Source organism: Leucoraja erinacea, chromosome 9 (genome assembly GCF_028641065.1).
Source record: "Leucoraja erinacea ecotype New England chromosome 9, Leri_hhj_1, whole genome shotgun sequence".
Taxonomy (NCBI): domain Eukaryota; kingdom Metazoa; phylum Chordata; class Chondrichthyes; order Rajiformes; family Rajidae; genus Leucoraja; species Leucoraja erinaceus.
The window spans coordinates 50,939,031-50,956,462 of record NC_073385.1 but is presented as its reverse complement, the minus strand read 5'-3'; the positions used below and the strand labels follow the sequence as shown (position 1 = coordinate 50,956,462).

Sequence of the window (17,432 nt, the reverse complement as noted above, 5' to 3'; positions counted from 1 at the left end):
ATACATGTAAAAAATCTGGGGGAAATCAAACGGTCAGGCTGTCAGGCAGGAAAGATAAAGTCTGGTAAATATCTGTCGAAAGAAGAGTCACAGGCCCAAAACGTTGACTGTTTCTCTTTCCACGAATAACTGCCGAACCTTACTTTTTTCAAATACCCTTTAATTTATTTATTTTTCGCCTAGTGGTCTATCTTGCTCCTCTAGTATCTTTGGTTGATATTACTAAGATAGTTACAATAAACGAGTTCGGTATTCGCAAGGAATCACGGGATTTTGTCGCTATAAAGAAATAGCGAACGAAGCGTGGCTGCATAAACTGTATGTAAATTCTTATCTTTATTCATGATTTACGGGTAAAAATATATTTAATTCGAGGAATGGGGGTGCCAGGTAGCATGAGGGCGGGTGTAAAGTGGGGGGCAGGGGAAAGCGCACACGGACCTGGGCCTCATCCGCAGCCCGGGTTGAGCCCGTGTCCCTGGCGCCGCGGTCGCAGCCGTGCTGCTGCTGGACTGCCCCGTCTCTCTCCCCCCCCCCCCCCGGGTGTCCCGTTCCCGCCTTGGGGGGGGGGGGGGGAGAGAGAGACCCTGGAGCGGCGGCCCACAGGCCAGTGCTGGGTGAGAGATGCCTGCTCCAGCCTGGCCCCGCTCCTACTCCCGATGAACACATTCCTTTTCTCCGGGGATGCTGGCCCTTCCTGGGCGGGGTGCGCACGGGGTGCTGCGGCAGTTCAGCTGGACGGGCAGCAACCCCGGAGAAAAATAGGTGACGTTTCCGGTCGAGACCCTTCTCCGGAGATATTGCCTGGCCCGCCGCGGTGCCCCGTGTGCGTCCCCGCCGGTATCCGGCGCTCGGCCCCTGCCTCCACCAAACCTCCGACTGAGTCTCAACGCCCTCCACCAGCCTTCTGAACCTTCTGAATTTTGTAGTCGGCAGTACTCTGCATATCGTCAACTTGGACAATTTTACATTTTTATCCAATTAATCAAGCCAATTAACCAATTAACCTACAAACCTGTACGTCTTTGGAGTGTGGGAGAAAACCGAAGATCTCGGAGAAAACCCACACAGATCACGGGGAGAACATACAAACTCCATACAGACAGCAGCCGTAGTCGGGACAGCCCAGCGGCAGCGCCGGAGAAACGCGCCCGACCATGGACACTGACCCCACGAAGCAACACGAAGCATAAAGCACTCAATGAAAGAAGGTCTGTCAGCCAAAGATAACACACAGCAAATCTTCACCCTCCAATGTTTATCCATAGTGTCCTATTACCTGGACATGCGCAGTCAGAATACCGAGCTTGCTTATAGAACGGATATCAGTGCTATTATGTTCCTATATTTCTAGTTTAGGTGAAGAGGACATTTTAAATGAGGGAATGAGAACAGAAAATATAAAACCTGCCTATCCTCTTTCACTCTACTAACGTTTGGCAATACAGGTGCACAATCTTTTATCCGAAATTCCAGAAACCGAAAAGCTCAGAAACCCGGACATTTTTTCCAGGACTCGACCCGAAATGATCCACGGTCAACGCAGGTGTGTACTACTGTAGTGGCTGCCTCCTTCTCGGAGACCTGGGAGAAACTTAAACATCTGTAAATCATTGCTTAAATGTGAGTCAGTTTGGAGGGCTTTTATGTGGTGGTGGTGGTGGGGGGGGGGGGGGGGGGGGGGGGTGAAGGGGGAAACTTTAATTCTCCAGAGAACTTTAATACTCGATCTCTGGTTCCGCGGTGCTCCAAATCCAGTGCCGCCCGCGGCCGGACGCACGCAGCCCCAGCTCCGCGATGTTGGGAATCGGCGGCCACAGCACTCCGAAGCTTACAGCACGGCGACCCGGTAAGGCATTGCCCGCTCCCCGCCTCTCCGTCCAGGTACAGAACTAAGAATTAAAGTTTCCCCTTCACCCCCCCCCCCCCCTCTCCCTTCAACACATAAAAGCCCTACAAACTAACTGACTAACATTTAAGCAATGATTGACAATGATTCCCCGGTCTCCGGGGAGGAGGCAGCCGCTCCAGACTTTCCAAGCCGCCCGCGCTACCTATCTAATCTACGCTGAAAATCTTCCATTCCGACATCCGAAAAATTCCGAAATCCGAGACGTGTCTGGTCCCAAGGCTTTCGGATAAAAGGTTGTGTACCTGTAGTTGTATTGTGAAGAACCAGAACATTTACTTTGTAGGTTTAGCTTTCTTTCCAGACAGTCTCAAAAAATAATGATCTGCAATTCATTTCAAAATGTAACACTTCTGTGGGCAAAGTTTTTGTTCATTGTGGTATAGAACTAATACAAGACTCCTTTAGTGGACAGTGAGTTAATACAAACATAAAAATGGGCTATGAATGGGAGATAATTGGCATCTATAATTATTTTAGGCTGTGGGGTATGCCATGTAAATAACATTTTACATATGACTTCCCAGGCAAAATAAACACCTTGGGAAATATCAAAAGCTGACATATTGCAGGCTTGTTACAATTTATGTCCAAAATGAAACAAACCGGAGAATCTGGGTGGCAGGCAAATCTTGAACTTAAACACAATAATCAGGCATAAAATTCTCAAAATTGATTTTGTGAACACAAATTTGTTAAAAAGGAGAGGCAAACAATTGGGCAGCAGCCACCCGACAACCAAAATTCATTTTGTGAACACAAACTCGTTAAAAAGGCAAGGCAAACAATTGGGCAGCAGCCACCCGACAACCAAAATTCATTTTGTAAACGCAAACTCGTTAAAAAGGCGAGGCAAACAATTGGGCAGTAGCCACCTTACAGTCGCATCGAGGGGACTCACCGTGGAGTAGACGTGCGTTCAGTGTTATTCGGAGCTCAGAGAACCATGACCCTCTCGCTTCCTGGGTCTGGCAGAGACTGAGTGAGGGACTACACTTCTGGGTTTTATAGTCCCGCCCCCCTACCGCCAGCAGGGGCAGCAGAGAGAATGGGGAATTTAAAAAAAAAATTTATATCTCTCTGATTTTTCATCAATGGGAAAAATCCTCCGGTCCCGGAAGGCGGATGGGGGCTCTGAGCGAGGTGGCCAAAAATGACGGTTGTAGGTGGTGACGTTCTCTAGGAAATCACACCACAACGAAGCAAAAGCGGTCAAGATCAGACTTTTAGTAATATATAGATAGATACACACACACACATAAATAAACAGATAAAGTGCAATAGGCTGTTATAGTTCAGTTTGTTTGAAGTTGTGTTTAATAGTCTGATAGGCTGTAGGGAAGAAGGACAATGAGGGAGGGAGGGAGCGGGGGGGGGAGGATGGGGGATGTGTGGCCAGGGGGGTGTGGGGTGGGAGGGGAGGGGGGTGTGTGTGTGGGCAGGGGAGTGTAGAGGGGGAGAGGGTGTGGAGGGGAGGGACGGTGTGGGCGGGGTAAGGAGGTTTGTGGAGGTGGTGGTGGGGACAGGGGAAGGGGTGTGTGGGCCGTGGAGGGTTGTATGGGAGGGGAGTAGGGGGTGAGTGGGTGTGGGGGATTGTGGGGGGGGGGGTGGAGAAGGGTGTGTGGGGAGGGGAGGGGTATGTGTGGGGGCTGTGGATGAGGGGGTGTGGGTGGGGGGGGCTTGTGGGAGCAAGGGGGGATTGTGGGGTAGGGGTGTTGGGAGTGTGGGGGGGGGGAGCGAGGGGGGGTGGCGGGGAGTGGGTGTGCAGGAGGGGGGGGTAGCGAGTGTTGTGGAGTCGGAGGGGGGAAGATGTGTGGGGGATGAGGGGGGTGTGGAGGGGGAGAGGTGTGGCGGGGAGGGGCATGGGAGCGGGGTAAAGAGGGCTTTGGGGAGGGGTGTGGGGGCGGGAGAAGGGGTGTGGGCGGGGGCAGGGGTGTGTGGGTGGGGAGTAGGGGTGTGGGTATGTGGGCAAGGGGGGTTGTGGGGGAGAAAGGTGTGTGGGGAGGTGTGTGGGGTGGAGTGTTGGAGGGGGGGGAGGAGGGGTTGTGCAGGAGGGCGGCAGCGAGCCTTGTGGAGCTGGAGGGGGGGTGGAGGCAGAGGGGAGGAGCGTGAGCAGGCGGGGGGGGAGGAAGGTGTGGAGGCTGTGGGTAGGGGATGTAGACGGGGGGGGGGGGGGGATGTGGAGGTGGGGAGGAGGGGGGTGTGGAGGCGGGGGGGAGGAGGGTGAGTGGAGGAGGAGGGGGGTGTGGAGGAGGGGGGTGTGTGGAGGAGGGGGGGGGTGTTATGTGGAGAGAGCTCGGAGAAAAGACGGGGGTCATGAGGGGGGGGATATCACACGGAGGGTGGTAGGAGCTAGCGAGGGGGACCAGAGGGGAAGGGGCTGGAGGACTCACAGTGGGCGCTGGTCGCTGGACATTCTCCTACGCCGGGATTAGTCTCGTTTTCCGCTTGGCGACATCTCTGACTCCACGTTGGGTCACTTCCAGTCCCTCCGAAAATTGTGTCTGATTGGAAACCTGCCCCAGCCATCCAGAGCGTCCCTGAGCTCCAATAAAGACGCAATGGCGTAGGAAGGAGCTGGGACTCCCGCGGTGTGACAGGAGGAAAGACCAATCCACGCAGCTCTGATTGACAGGAGAGTAGATCGATCTGTGCACGGGCAATTACAAAACCTCGCTAACTCTTACATTAGACCCCTGATTGGAATGAAACTTGCAATCGCAGCAGAGGAGAACGGTGAGTAAGCTGGCGAAAAATCGTAGCGCTACCGCCTACCGTTTTTGTGCAAATAGAATGACCGTGCAAACCGTAAGATAACAAGATCAGAGTTTTAGTTATGTACTAGATAAGTGGGACCCGTTGGGTCCCATGTTCACACGGGAGGGCTGGTCCCCCGAAGCAATATTCCACCTCCACCAATTCCAATATTGGTGGCCAGTGGGGGGGTTTCTGGAGTGCTGGTATGGGTTCTTGGAGTGGCAGCTCAGTCCCTCAAGCCTGATCTGCTGGCAGCTCACTCACGGCTGGTGGGCTGGCAGTTGACTCATGACTATTCCTTGAAATTCCATTTCAAGCAGGGTGCAAGGCCATCAAATTCAAATCCATGTTCCTACCATTTCAAGCAGGGTGTAAGGCCACCAAATTCAAGTGCAGTTTCTTACCACTATGAGCAGTAGTGCCTATCAACTTCAAGCCAAATCACCCAAGCCACCATTTGCAGTAAGTAGTGCCTTTCAACTTCATGCCACCATTTGCAGTAAGTAGTGCCTTTCAACTTCAAGCCAATGCACCCACACCACCATTTGCAGTGAGTAGTGCCTTTCAACTTCAAACCAAAGCACCCAAGCCACCATTAGCAGTAAGTAGTGCCTTTCAACTTCAAGCAAAGCACCCAAGCCACCATTTACAGTAAGTAGTGCCTTTCAACCTCAAGCCAAAGCACCAAAGCCACCATTTGCAATAATTAGTGCCTTTCAACTTCAAACCAAAGCACCCAAGCCACCATTTGCAGTAAGTAGCGCCTTTTAACTTCAAGCTAAAGTACCCAAGCCACCACTTGCAGTAAGTAGTGCCTTTCAACTTCAAGCCAAAGCACCCAAGCCACCATTTACAGTAAGTAGTGCCTTTCAACTTCATGCCACCATTTGCAGTAAGTAGTGCCTTTCAACTTCAAGCCAAAGCACCTAAGCCACCACTTGCAGTTAGAAGTGCCTTTCAACTTCAAGCCAAATCACCCACCACCATTTGCAGTTTAGTGCCTTTCAACCTCAAGCCAAAGCACCCAAGCCACCATTTGCAGTTAATAGTGCCTTTCAACTTCAAGCCAAAGCACCCAAGCCACCATTTGCAGCAAGTAGTGCCTTTCAACTTCATGCCACTATTTGCAGTAAGTAGTGCCTTTCAACTTCAAGACAAAGCTCCCAAGCCACCATTTGCAGTAAGTAGTGCCTTTCAGCTTCAAACCAAAGCTCCCAAGCCACCATTTGATATGATATATGATATGCCATTTATTGTCACTATACATGTACAGTAAAACTGAAAGCTGCTCGTACTCGGTGCATACATACAATTTAGCACAAAAAACAAGAGACAGAAAAACAAAAAACAGAAGGGAGAAGGGGGGTGGGGGGGGGGGGGATAGGTGCACAATTTCTGCGGCGCTACATACATATTATACAGATGGAAGTCCGTGGTGTTGGGCAGTGAAGTCAGTGCATGTGTGAATTAGAATTAATAGTAGTTATAATTCTCGGAAAGCAACTATTTCTGAGTCTATTTGTCCTGGATTTGATGCACCTATAGCGCCTTCCAGAGGGCAGCAGGTCGAACAGTCCAAACGCAGGATGGGAGCTGTCTTTGATGATCTTCTTTGCCCTGCTAAGGCAGCTCCTCCTCCACACCCCCCCTCCTCCACACCCTCCTCCCCCCCCCCCCCCCCCCCCCCCCCCCCCTCCACACCCCCCTCCTACTACTTATTTGCAGTAAGTAGTGCCATTCAACTTCAAGCCAAAGCACCCAAGCCACCATTTGCAGTAAGTAGTGCCTTTCAACTTCAAGCCAAAGCATCCAAACAACCATTTGCAGGCAGTGCCTTTTTACTTCAAACAAACCATATTTTCATTTTCAAACCACATTAAGGGGACTCACAGTTGTGTTGACATTTGTTCAGTGTTATTCAGAGCTCAGAGGGACATGACCCTTGGCTTCATCCATCTTGCAGAGGCTAAGTGAGGCGCACCACTTCCTGGTTTTATAGTCCCTCCCCCTCCCTCAGGGACAGCAGAGAGAAAACGCCCAAGCCACCATTTGCAGTAAGTAGTGCCTTTCAACTTCAAGCCAAAGTTCCCAAGCCACCATTTGCAGTAAGTAGTGCCTTTCAACTTCAAGCCAAAGCAACTAATCCACCATTTGCAGTAAGTAGTGCCTTTCAACTTCATGCCACCATTTGCAGTAAGTGGTGTCTTTCAACTTCAAGCCACACCCAAGCCACCATTTGCAGTAAGTGCCTTTCAACTTCATGCAACCATTTGTAATAAGTAGTGCCTTTCAATTTCAAGCCAATACACCCACGCCACCATTTACAGCAAATTATTTATTTGTCTTTATACTCCACAATGTGAGATTTGTAATAGAAAAAATCACACGTGGTTAAAGTGCACATTGTCAGATTTTAATAAAGGCCATTTTTAAACATTTTGATTTCACCATGTAGAAATTATAGTGTTTATACATAGTCCCCCCATTTCAGGGCACCATAATGTTTGGGACACAGCAATGTCATGTCAATGAAAGTAGTTATGTTTCAAAATGTTGTTGCATATCCTTTGCATGCAAAGACTGCTTGAAATCTGCGATTTATGGACATCACCAGTTGCTGGGTGTCTTCTCTAGTGATGCTCTGCCAGTCATCATTAGCTTATGCTTTTTTTTGGGGCTAGTCCCTGTCAGTAGAGTTGCTGCCTTACAACGAATGCAGCGCTGGAGACCCGGGTTCGATCCTGACTACAGGTGCTGTCTGTAGGGAGTTTGTACGTTCTCCCCGTGATCTGCGTGGGTTTTCTCTGAGACCTTTGGTTTTCTACCACACTCCAAAGACGTACAGGTTTGTAAGTTAATTGGCTTGTTAAATGTAAAAAATTGTCCCTAGTGGGTGTAGGATAATGTTAATGTGCGGGAGTCGCTGGTCGGCATGGACATGATGGGCTGAAGGAACGGTTTCTGCGCTGTAACGCTAAACTAAATTAAAAGATAGGATGTGTCTGTGCACTTCAGAATTCATTATACTACTACCATCAGCAGTTGTATCATCAATGAGGATAAGTGAGCCAGTACCTTCAGCAGTGATATAGGCCCAGGCCATAACAGCAGTGCTTATACATAGTCCCCTCATTTCAGGGCACCATAATGTTTGGCACACATCAATGTCATGTAAATGAAAGTAGTCATGCTTAGAATGTTGTTGCATATCCTTAAATTGTGGAGTACAGAGGCAAATAAATAAATGATGGGTCGTTGTCCCAAACATTATGGAGGTCACTGTACAATACTGAAAGACAATCAATTCAAACTCATCTACAATAGGTAGAACAAAGGGGAAGATAGAGTGTAGAAATTAGTTCTTGGCATTGCAGCACAACAGTTCCACATATAAAATCCAATGTTGACAATGGGGTAGTGATAAATCGGACAGTACAGAAGATATTAATGAGGAAAAGATAAGTGGCTAGTAATAAGTAGGGCATTGTAGATAGAAAAATAAAAAAAACATTGGATGCTTGAAATCTAAAATACGAAAGAAATGCAGGAATTCGGCAAGCCATGCAGCATCCGTGTACAGCATTAATCAATATGTTGCGCCTGCAGCCTTCATCAGAATTATGGGCAAAAAACTTACATAACAATGAGCACTATCAAAAGGGTGTTTGCAAAACATGACATGAGAAATCTGTATTGTATTTCCTTCACTTAATATAAAATAAGTCTTGAATAATCATGCACCCTTGGGCCACAGTGGTGTTGGAATAGCACATTTTTCAGACCACTGGATGTTATTCCATTTCATATGCAAGTAAACTTATTTTATGTTACACAGTAGAATTCCCCCCCCCCCCCCCCCCCCCCCCCCTGTGAATCTAATGTATGAATTAAGAGAAAAGATGCAAGTGCTCAAGATCCTGGCTCCGGATGCAATCTGACTCGCATTCCTGACTCCTGGAGTACCAAACACCCCCTCTCCCCCCACCCCCAATAGTTCAGACCTTGGATTCTGCCACAGTCCACATGCAACCTACTCCAGACCATGGGCTCACATTGCAGAGGAATGAGGGAACACGGTGCCCAGATCATCTTTTTTCCAAACAATCATATACCAGATTTGATAAGTTTTATTGTGCCATTGATTTGGAATATAAAGTCCCTGCTCCCCAGTTTATAATTTTGCACTTGTTTGCTTTAAGGCAAATAGCTTCAGGCTCTTGTCAATCACAACTCTCTGCTCTATAATTCATATATTCTCAATAATGAATATCGCTTTAAATGCAAACAAATATATTTATGCAAAACATTTTAATACAATAGGCAAATCTCACATTATGGACAAGAAAAAGGTATGCATCAAATTACTAGTTTCAATGTGGTGAAGTTTTACAATTATTCTTAGTGCACAAAATGACAGGTGGAATTCATTACACAATAATGCCCGAAGAAGATATTTTTACAATTTGCTTTGTTTTTCCAGATGTTTTCTTAGAAATTGTTGTATCCTAGGCCAAAGATCTATTTGGGCTATTGAATGTGGTTTCATTTGCCCTCCCCATATCACAGGTAGCCCTACCAACCGATGAAAAGAGGCATAACAGAATGGAAAATATGCAGGCTCCAGGAGGTGTCCAGACTCTGGGTAAGTCAGAATTTCATAGTTATTTTTTCCATTTTCTTTCAGTCGTTCAACAGCTTGCTGCGCAAAGAGAGGTGTGTTCCAATTCTTGTCATCCTCTCCAACCACGAACAAAAAATGACCCTCAGCCTTTTCTAATGGGATGATGCAATCTTTATTTTCTTCATCCTTTAGATTATTTGTCACTTCAGAGATATCAATAAGATTTAATTCACTAAATTTTACCCGGTCCCATGTATATCCCAAGCCTGGAAGAGTGATGTTTTTGTAATGCAAGTTACCCAAGGTATTTGCATTGCATCCACCAATGCTGACCGCTGCTATCACATGCGGAATAAACGTGGCCATTGAAAGAACTAGGTCTCCTCCCTTTGATATTCCTATTGCTCCAACTCCTGGACCTTTAACCTTAAAAAGTAATTCACATACATGTTAAAATCATCAACTCGACAGAAACCACACCTATCCACGTCTTCCAGAATTGCTGTCGGACCCGTTGAGTTACTTTAGCACTTTGTATTTTTTTTTCAACTTTACGGTATGTGCTTCTGGTAAATGAAGCCAGAGTAACCTTAGAGTAGTTTTAATATTTACCAGTTCTGATGAAATGTTATCAGCCCAAAATGTTAACTCTGTAACTTTCTCCACAGATGTTGCTGGATTTTCTATTTCCAGCATGTTCTAATTTTATTTCAGATCTGTAGCATTTGCAGTCTTGCCTTTTATCTTTAGATTTTATCTTTATATTCTCTAGATCTGCAGTCTTAACAAAAATTAACAATATTTAAGTCAGTTTTATGTTAGTTTTTAAATCAAGGGCTTGTTTGCACCCTTGAATGGTGTTAATCGCCACAATTTCAGTCGAAGGATGTTGTGAGTGGAGTTCTGGCTGGGTACTGATTATGATTTGAACGCGGAGCTATAATCGATAAATAGGAGCCTAACATAAAAGTCCTTGTTGCCTATAGGTTCCAGAAATGAATTTAGAGCCAGGGAATTGGCATCTGCTCTGGACCTGTTTTGACGGCAAGCAAACTGTAGTTGATCGAGGTTGGACGGGAGGCAGGAGTTTGTGCGTCTCATCACCAGTCCCTCAAAGCACTTCATCATGGTAAATGTTAGAACTAGACAGTATTCTTTGGCACCATGATGATAGTGATCTTCTTGAAGCAGGTGGGCACCTCAGAATGGAGTAGTGAGGGGTTAAAGATGTCTGTCAGTACCTCTGCCAACTAATCCACACAGACCCAGAGGACACAGCGATAGACTCCATCTGGACGAGTTGCTTTCTGCAGATTCACTCTCAGGAAGGCCGATGTAACATATGCCACAGTAACTATTGGTACAGGTGCACCTGAGACTGTCGGAGTTCATGACCTTCCTCCTCTGACCTTGTGTTCAAAGCTTGTGCAGAATGCATTGAGCTCATTCGGATGGGTCCCATTGTTACCAGCGATTATGTCTGCCTCTGCTTTGGAGCCCATTATAGTGTACGAGCCTTTCCACAATCTACAAGCATCCTTGGGATTCCAGCTTGGTTCGGAGTTCCCACTTAGCATCCTAATGGTTCTGCAAAGGTAGTAGATATATTTCTTGTACTGCTTGGGATCGCTTGACTTTAACACTGGAGACTTGGACTTCACCAAGTAGTGGACCTTACCTTACCACGCATTTCGTCTTCTTTGGTACACAGTCCTCTGCACACTTGCTGTTCAAGTAATGACAGCAGTGGCATTATCATTTAGGTTAATCACAGAGTCTTTGAATATGGACTAGTCCACCAACTCAAAGCAGTTGTGAAATATCTTGTCTGTTTCTTTAGACAGGACTACACAACCTTCTGTATCAGATCCTCCTGCTTCAGTTTCTGCTTTTAAGCAGGGAGTAGGAGCACAGCCAGGTGATTAGATTAACCAAACCACAATCTGGGAAAGGTGTAGTATGCATTTTTGATGGTTATGAGTAAGGGCATTTGGGCCTCTAATTGGGCAAAAGATGTGCTGATAGCATTCTGGAAGCACGTTCTTGTGGTTAGCCTGATTGAAGTTGCCAGCTATTAAGAACAAAGCCTCAGGGTACTTCATTTCAAAGCTATTGCGAGTGTGTGGTTCCTGAAGTGCAAGCTTTGCATTGGCCTCGAGTGGAATGGAGACTGCAGTCAGCATAGCCACTCCTTAAAACATGCCAGGTCTGGGGAGCAGGATCATGCCAGGACTGCCGAGTCCAAGCACCAGGCGGAGCTAGTTAGAAATCAGACCCCGCCACCCTTAAGCATGCCCAAGGATAGCGAGAAGCCCTCAGGTTGAATGGCAGTCAGGTGAGCCATGTCAATGTAAATCTGAGCTCACTGCAGTTCCTCAGTTGTTTTGACTGTACAGTGATATTCCACAAGGATTTCCTTGATTGTTTTCAATGTCTTGGAATTATATTCTGGAGAATTTCCTGAACTAACATTTTTTTTAGCCTCTTCCAATATGTTACTTGACTACACATGCTGGCAAGGAAAATTGTGCAAATTGCACCATTTTGCATTGAACAAGTTGATAATTTCCTCTACTTATTTGAAGAATTATATTTCAAGTTATTTTCTAAATGGATCATAAGGAATCTTACCTTTGAATGGTACCTCAGAAGGTTCACAGCTTCTTCAAAATATTCAAGATCAATGTTATTAAAATCCTTTGGAAGGTCATCGTATCCAAAATATCCTAGAGCCAATGTCAGAAATCCACGACTTGCTAAGAGACTAGCTCTGTGCTCAACCACTCCACCGACTGACCCATACATATCAATAATTCCGGGAAATGGACCATCACCTGGAAGATACAAATATCACAAGTGATTTATTACTGAAATTTACAGTATCCTTCGGATCTCTGTCTACCAAGTATTAAGCAAGAAACAATTAATAGAAATAGATAGATGGCTAGCAGTGACAAGGGGAAACCTACAGGGTCAGTATTTAGGCCCCAGCTATGTAGAATTTATACCAATGCTTTGGGCACGTCAATGGTTGGAACGGTATGCAAATAAAGGTCTGCTCAATATAGGCTAGTCAGAATAACTAATTTCGGTGATGTTAGTCTGCAAGAGATTACAAACAGTTCACATAACTTCTGGTGAAATGGAGTATTTTGGACAGAGAATGTCCAATGCTTTTCCAGTGTCCAGAAATGCCTACTTAGATAGCACAGGTCACAGAAGCATATAAAGGCATGGATCACGCCCATGGGCCATGCATTGGGTATGACGCCTTGATATTCAATTATCCTCTTCCACAACTGACCGAATGCTGTGCTGACACATTGAAGGTAATGGTGACTTTCATCACTGATGTCAGCCTTCGCACACCAGTGACTTCTGAGCAATGAAAAGGTGTCTACATTCTCCAGGTACACACCCACCTTTTGGATTGTCCTGCTCTGCTTTTAGGTTATTAATATCAAACCAATCGCCATCCTTTTTAGTAAGTTTTACAGTATTGCAAAAATTCCAGTTGGGAGAAAATTTTATTTCATGGATAAAATTGCTATATGACAAGCCGACTGCCAGAATACTGACTAATCAGGTACTCTCACCTAAATTTCAACTATCCAGGGGCAATAGACAGGGTTGTGCTTAACACCCGTTATTTGCCCTCTCGATTGAACCTTTAGCGGAAACTATAAGAGTTCATCCGAATATTCACGGCTATAATTCTAAATATTCCAATAATAAAATATCATTATATGCAGATGATGTATTACTTTATATTACCAACTCTTAAGTTAGTATTCCAAGTATACTAAAGCTTATAGAGGAATTTGGTTCCTTTTCAGGATATAGAATAAAATCCTTTTTAGTAAGGAAGCCAAGAGTGTCTTTACAGGTGGCAATTTGGAGGACAGGAATAATATGTGAATGCTTCATTGAGCATAATTCCGACTGGTAACTACGCACTTCGTCAAAGCACATTATCGCACGCGTCATGCAAACCGTCTTAAATGACCACCTAAACTGTCATTTGGCAACCAAAAGAGCTGCCTAGATTGCCCGACTGGAAACAGAGAAAAAAAGTTAAGTGAGAGCTCTGGTCACCACGCCTCACGATGCGCCAACTAGTTTTAGGCTGTCGCGTAAATGACACACTAATGTCGCCCAAGTGGGACAGGCCCATTAAGCTATGCACTGTGCTAGTGAATTGCATTACTGCCAACCCTGATGTAGATGTATCCCAGGAGGATCAGTTTTTCTCTCTTCGTGATGCGGAGCAAGATTTTTCAAGTTTGATGTTCGTCAAGGCTTCATCTCAAGCTTTCAGAGTTGTGACATAAGCACTGGTGACCATAATCTGTTGGTTTCGTGTCAGAATCAGCCAAAGCATTCTTTGATGTTTGCCAATTTTACGGGAGCAGTCGGTCAGATATCAGATAAGTCCGTTTTTTTTTTTTTTAGGGTGAAGCTACCTCTAGAAAGACTCGGTTCCTCTCCCAGATCGTTAAACTATCTCTTGTTCAACACACCTCAGCAATGCAGTAATGCTGAAGCATCTGAGTTCCTGTGGTATGGCAACAGTTCAGTTTAGTTTATTTTCATGTGTACCGAGGTACAGTGAAAAACTTTTGTTGCACAACATAATTCAGTACTTTCACTGTTGGGATTGGTGGTGAGGGTCTTGACATAACGGTTCTGAAATTCATATTGTGGTATGGAGGTTTCTTGCCCGCCGAACCTCGCCACCCCACTGGTGCTTACCCACCTCACCGCCTCACCGGGTCCATCGAACATCGCCGCCTCACCGGGTCCATCGAACATCGCCGCCTCACCGGGCCCACCGAACATCCCTGTCGCACTGGGCCCGCCGAACATTGCCACCGCACCGGGGCATACTCATCTCGCCGCCTCACCGGGCCGACCGAACCTCACCGCCCCACCAACCATCCGCCCACCGTGACCTCCCAAGCTTCGTCCCGTTGACCCGGACTCCACTCCCCGTGGTCTTCCACCATTGACTCCACCGACCCTCACCACTCCACCACTCCCCAGCAGGCCGCAGCTGTCTCCTTACCTGAATCCTGGACTCAGCACCCGGCCTGAAGTTTTCACGCTGCAGACTCCAACTCCCCTGGGTTTGACTGCGCTGGGTCCTAGTGCCAGTCCCCCCAACCCTGGTAACATCTGTGGCTGTTTCACTGGGTCTTCCCCATCCTCCTAAAACCAGTGACCCCAGCTCTTCCCCACCCACACTACAGTCCTCATACCCCCCTCCCCCCTCCCACCAGATATCGCCTCGGCGTCAATCCACTCACCTGCCTTCCTCCGGCCCCAATAGGAGGTTCACCTAACCTCCCCCTCTCAGATCCTCAGCAGAGGCCTCACCTTTGTCCCTCTCCATCCCCACCTCAAGGAGTTCCACGCCCGCTGCGATTTGGAGCTCTTCTTCCGTCGCCTCCGCCTCACAGCGTTCTTCCATGGGAAGGAGTCCTTCGCCCCCCCATTGATGATCCCTTTTCCCATCTCCAACGGACCCCCTCCTCTTGGACTCCCCCTCATGGTCATCTTCCGGCTTTAGACCTTTTTATTTTAAACTGCCGGCGGGACATCAACCGCCTCAACTTCTCCACTCCCGTCTCACTCTAACCTCTCCCCCCCTGAACGCACAGCCATCCACTCACTCCGCAACAACCCAGACTGGGTTATCAAACCTGCCGACAAGGGAGGTGCCGTGGTAGTCTGGCGAGCCGATCTCCACAAGGCTGAGGCCACACGCCAACTCTCAGACACCTTCTCTTACTTATCCTTGGACCATGACCCCACAGACTTTGAATTGCACCTAGCAATTGATGAGAGAGGAAGCCCAGATTAATCCCAGTAAGGTGTATTGAGATAATGTCCGATGCCTATGAGGAATGCAGTGAAATTTGGGGTCACCATCCGACGTTGGAACGGGAGAACATTCTCAGCGGCTTGGTCTTCCGAACCAGCCACTTCCCACAGGCTGACCTGGGCGGAGATTCAGACTGGAGGCCCTCGGCAAAGGGATCCCAGGGCTCCGCAATGTTGAAATCAGCGCGGCCTGAGGCTGGGAACTCCGCAAACCACAGCTCTGATGTTGAAGCAGCATGCCCAACACTCCGGAGCTTCAAACAACAATCCAGGTAAAGCATCGCCCGCTCTGCGGTGAATCCAATATGTATTTTAAAACCAACTGTTTGATGACAGGATTAAAAGCAGATACAGTAGGATCTAAAAGTGTCACACTGTCATGGGGGTAGTCATGGGCAAAGATCCTCCTGTCCCTCTAGGATCTTTGGTCATGGGGGTGTGGGATTGGAAGGGGGCTCACAAGTGAAATAGTCGAGGGCCTCTCTTCATCTAAACCCGGCCCTGATCCTCCCCCTATAATTTCACGATTATGTTGGGAAAATAATCCCCAAACTATGTTCCCAACGGATTTATTAATGGGCAATGCTTAAAGTAGAACTTACGTCCAGATACTTCTGCAGCGCTGGAGATCTAGCGTTTTAGTTTTCCAATATTTTTCGCAACTTTTAAAGTGGGAGCAGATCAAAACAACAAGTAGTCGAGCGGCAGATGCAGGAAACGTTCACCCCGGTGAACTAAGTACTGCGAATGTCTTACCGGGTGGGACGAAGAGCACCCCGCGGACCCTGCCCTCTCTGACCGGGATCCTGGTCACCCCTTCCTTCATGAACCACCGCTCATTGACACAGGAGGCCAGGGGCCGCTCCTGGGGGTCGCCGTCGTGCCCGTCAAACACCTCGATGTGGACCCGCAGCGGCGATCCGGCCACGTCCCTCTTCACCAGCCGACTGAAAGGTTTGACGGGGGTGAGCGACCAGAAGAGCCCCATGGGCTCGGTGCCGGTGTAGTGGCCGCCCAGGGATGGCGAGCGGTTCAGGTCCAGCTCGCCCCGTTCGTCCGCCCGGTAGAAAGCCGCCGAGCCGAAAGTCTCGCCCTTCTCGTCGCTCAGGCCGGCCCTCATGGTGACCGGTTGTAGCGGCGACAAACCGCCCACCCGCACCCGCACCGGCTCGTCGCTCAGGCACTTGTAGCCGGGCTCCAACCACACGCGGGCGGCCATCCCGGATCCGTGGCGCCTGAACCCGGACCCGGGCCGTCCCACCGCAGCAACCAACAACCGCCCCGCAGACGCCGCCGCCGCCGCCGCCCTGGTCCCGCACAACATTGGCCTCAAACATCATAGAGCGGAGCAAAGATCCTATAGGGTGATTTCACTAAAGGTCACTGGAGCGTGGATCCGCACCCACATTCACCCAATTAATACATAAGTTGTTTGGGTGAATGTGCAGGCTTTAAACAAGAAACATTGAGAAATATATTTTGGCAAATAATAAAATGTCCTAATTTTTGTCCAACTGACAGCTGACAATTATCACATTCCTTAGCTTGCATCTGAGTGAAATTTATTTAAAAATGCATTGATAGTTTATCATTATTTAAATGGTAAATGCAGCTTCAGAGGCGTTTTGATTTTGCATGTTAAAACCAACCTGAGAACCATGGCCGATTTTGAACTTTTACTGAGTGATTTTTCACTTTTAAAAATTCTCATCTAACAAATGAATAAAGATAAAAAAGTATATAATGCCTTACTTTTGATGAAATTCAGCGGGAAAACGCGGTATTTCCCGATATTTTGGACCTTTAAATATCCTCGGCAATTGTCGGCTCCTGACTTCCGGTGGATAGGCACCTTCAGTTCCCTCTTGAATTTACCTTACTTGCTATCTTTTTTTTCCCCTGTAAATCTAGGTAGCTGTGCCTCACAGTCACCCCGACTGGCACAGTAAATTGCAGCTCTCAACCTCGCCGTTTTCTATGTTTTTAACGGGTGGGAAAATGCGAAAATTTTTCCCATCCACTAACATGTACCGGGACCCTCATGTGTCCTCCACCTGAGAATTTTGGTCACGTGGGTGCGGATCCACGCTCCAGTGACCTTTAGTGAAATCACCCTATAGTAGAGGATCTTTGGAGCGAGCAAGATATTCCACTCCTGCGCAATCCAATGCACTGAGGTGTAGTCCGCAACGGAGCGTCACGGACGCCATCGTTGAATGCAAAACGCGATCACCGTTATGCCGCTCGCAGTGTAATCAGCGG

At 47.6% G+C, this 17,432-nt stretch overlaps 1 protein-coding gene across 2 annotated transcripts; it reads right to left on the bottom strand.

The window, feature by feature from the left end:
• Nucleotides 1-8,530: 8,530 nt before the first annotated feature.
• LOC129700366 (acyl-coenzyme A thioesterase 1-like) lies at nt 8,531-16,524 on the bottom strand. Of its 2 annotated transcripts, none has more exons than XM_055640789.1 (3): nt 15,927-16,513; nt 11,919-12,121; nt 8,531-9,713 (listed from the first exon to the last, which is right to left on the bottom strand). In XM_055640789.1, exons 1-3 carry the CDS (start codon nt 16,492-16,494, stop codon nt 9,123-9,125), a joined length of 1,362 nt encoding a protein of 453 aa, XP_055496764.1. In that variant the 5' UTR covers nt 16,495-16,513; the 3' UTR covers nt 8,531-9,122. The 2 variants fall into 2 exon arrangements, with proteins under 2 accessions (XP_055496764.1, XP_055496765.1); XM_055640790.1 differs by lacking the exon at nt 8,531-9,713 and adding an exon at nt 9,720-10,874 and having other exon boundaries at nt 15,927-16,524.
• Between the last annotated feature and the right edge of the window lie 908 nt (nt 16,525-17,432).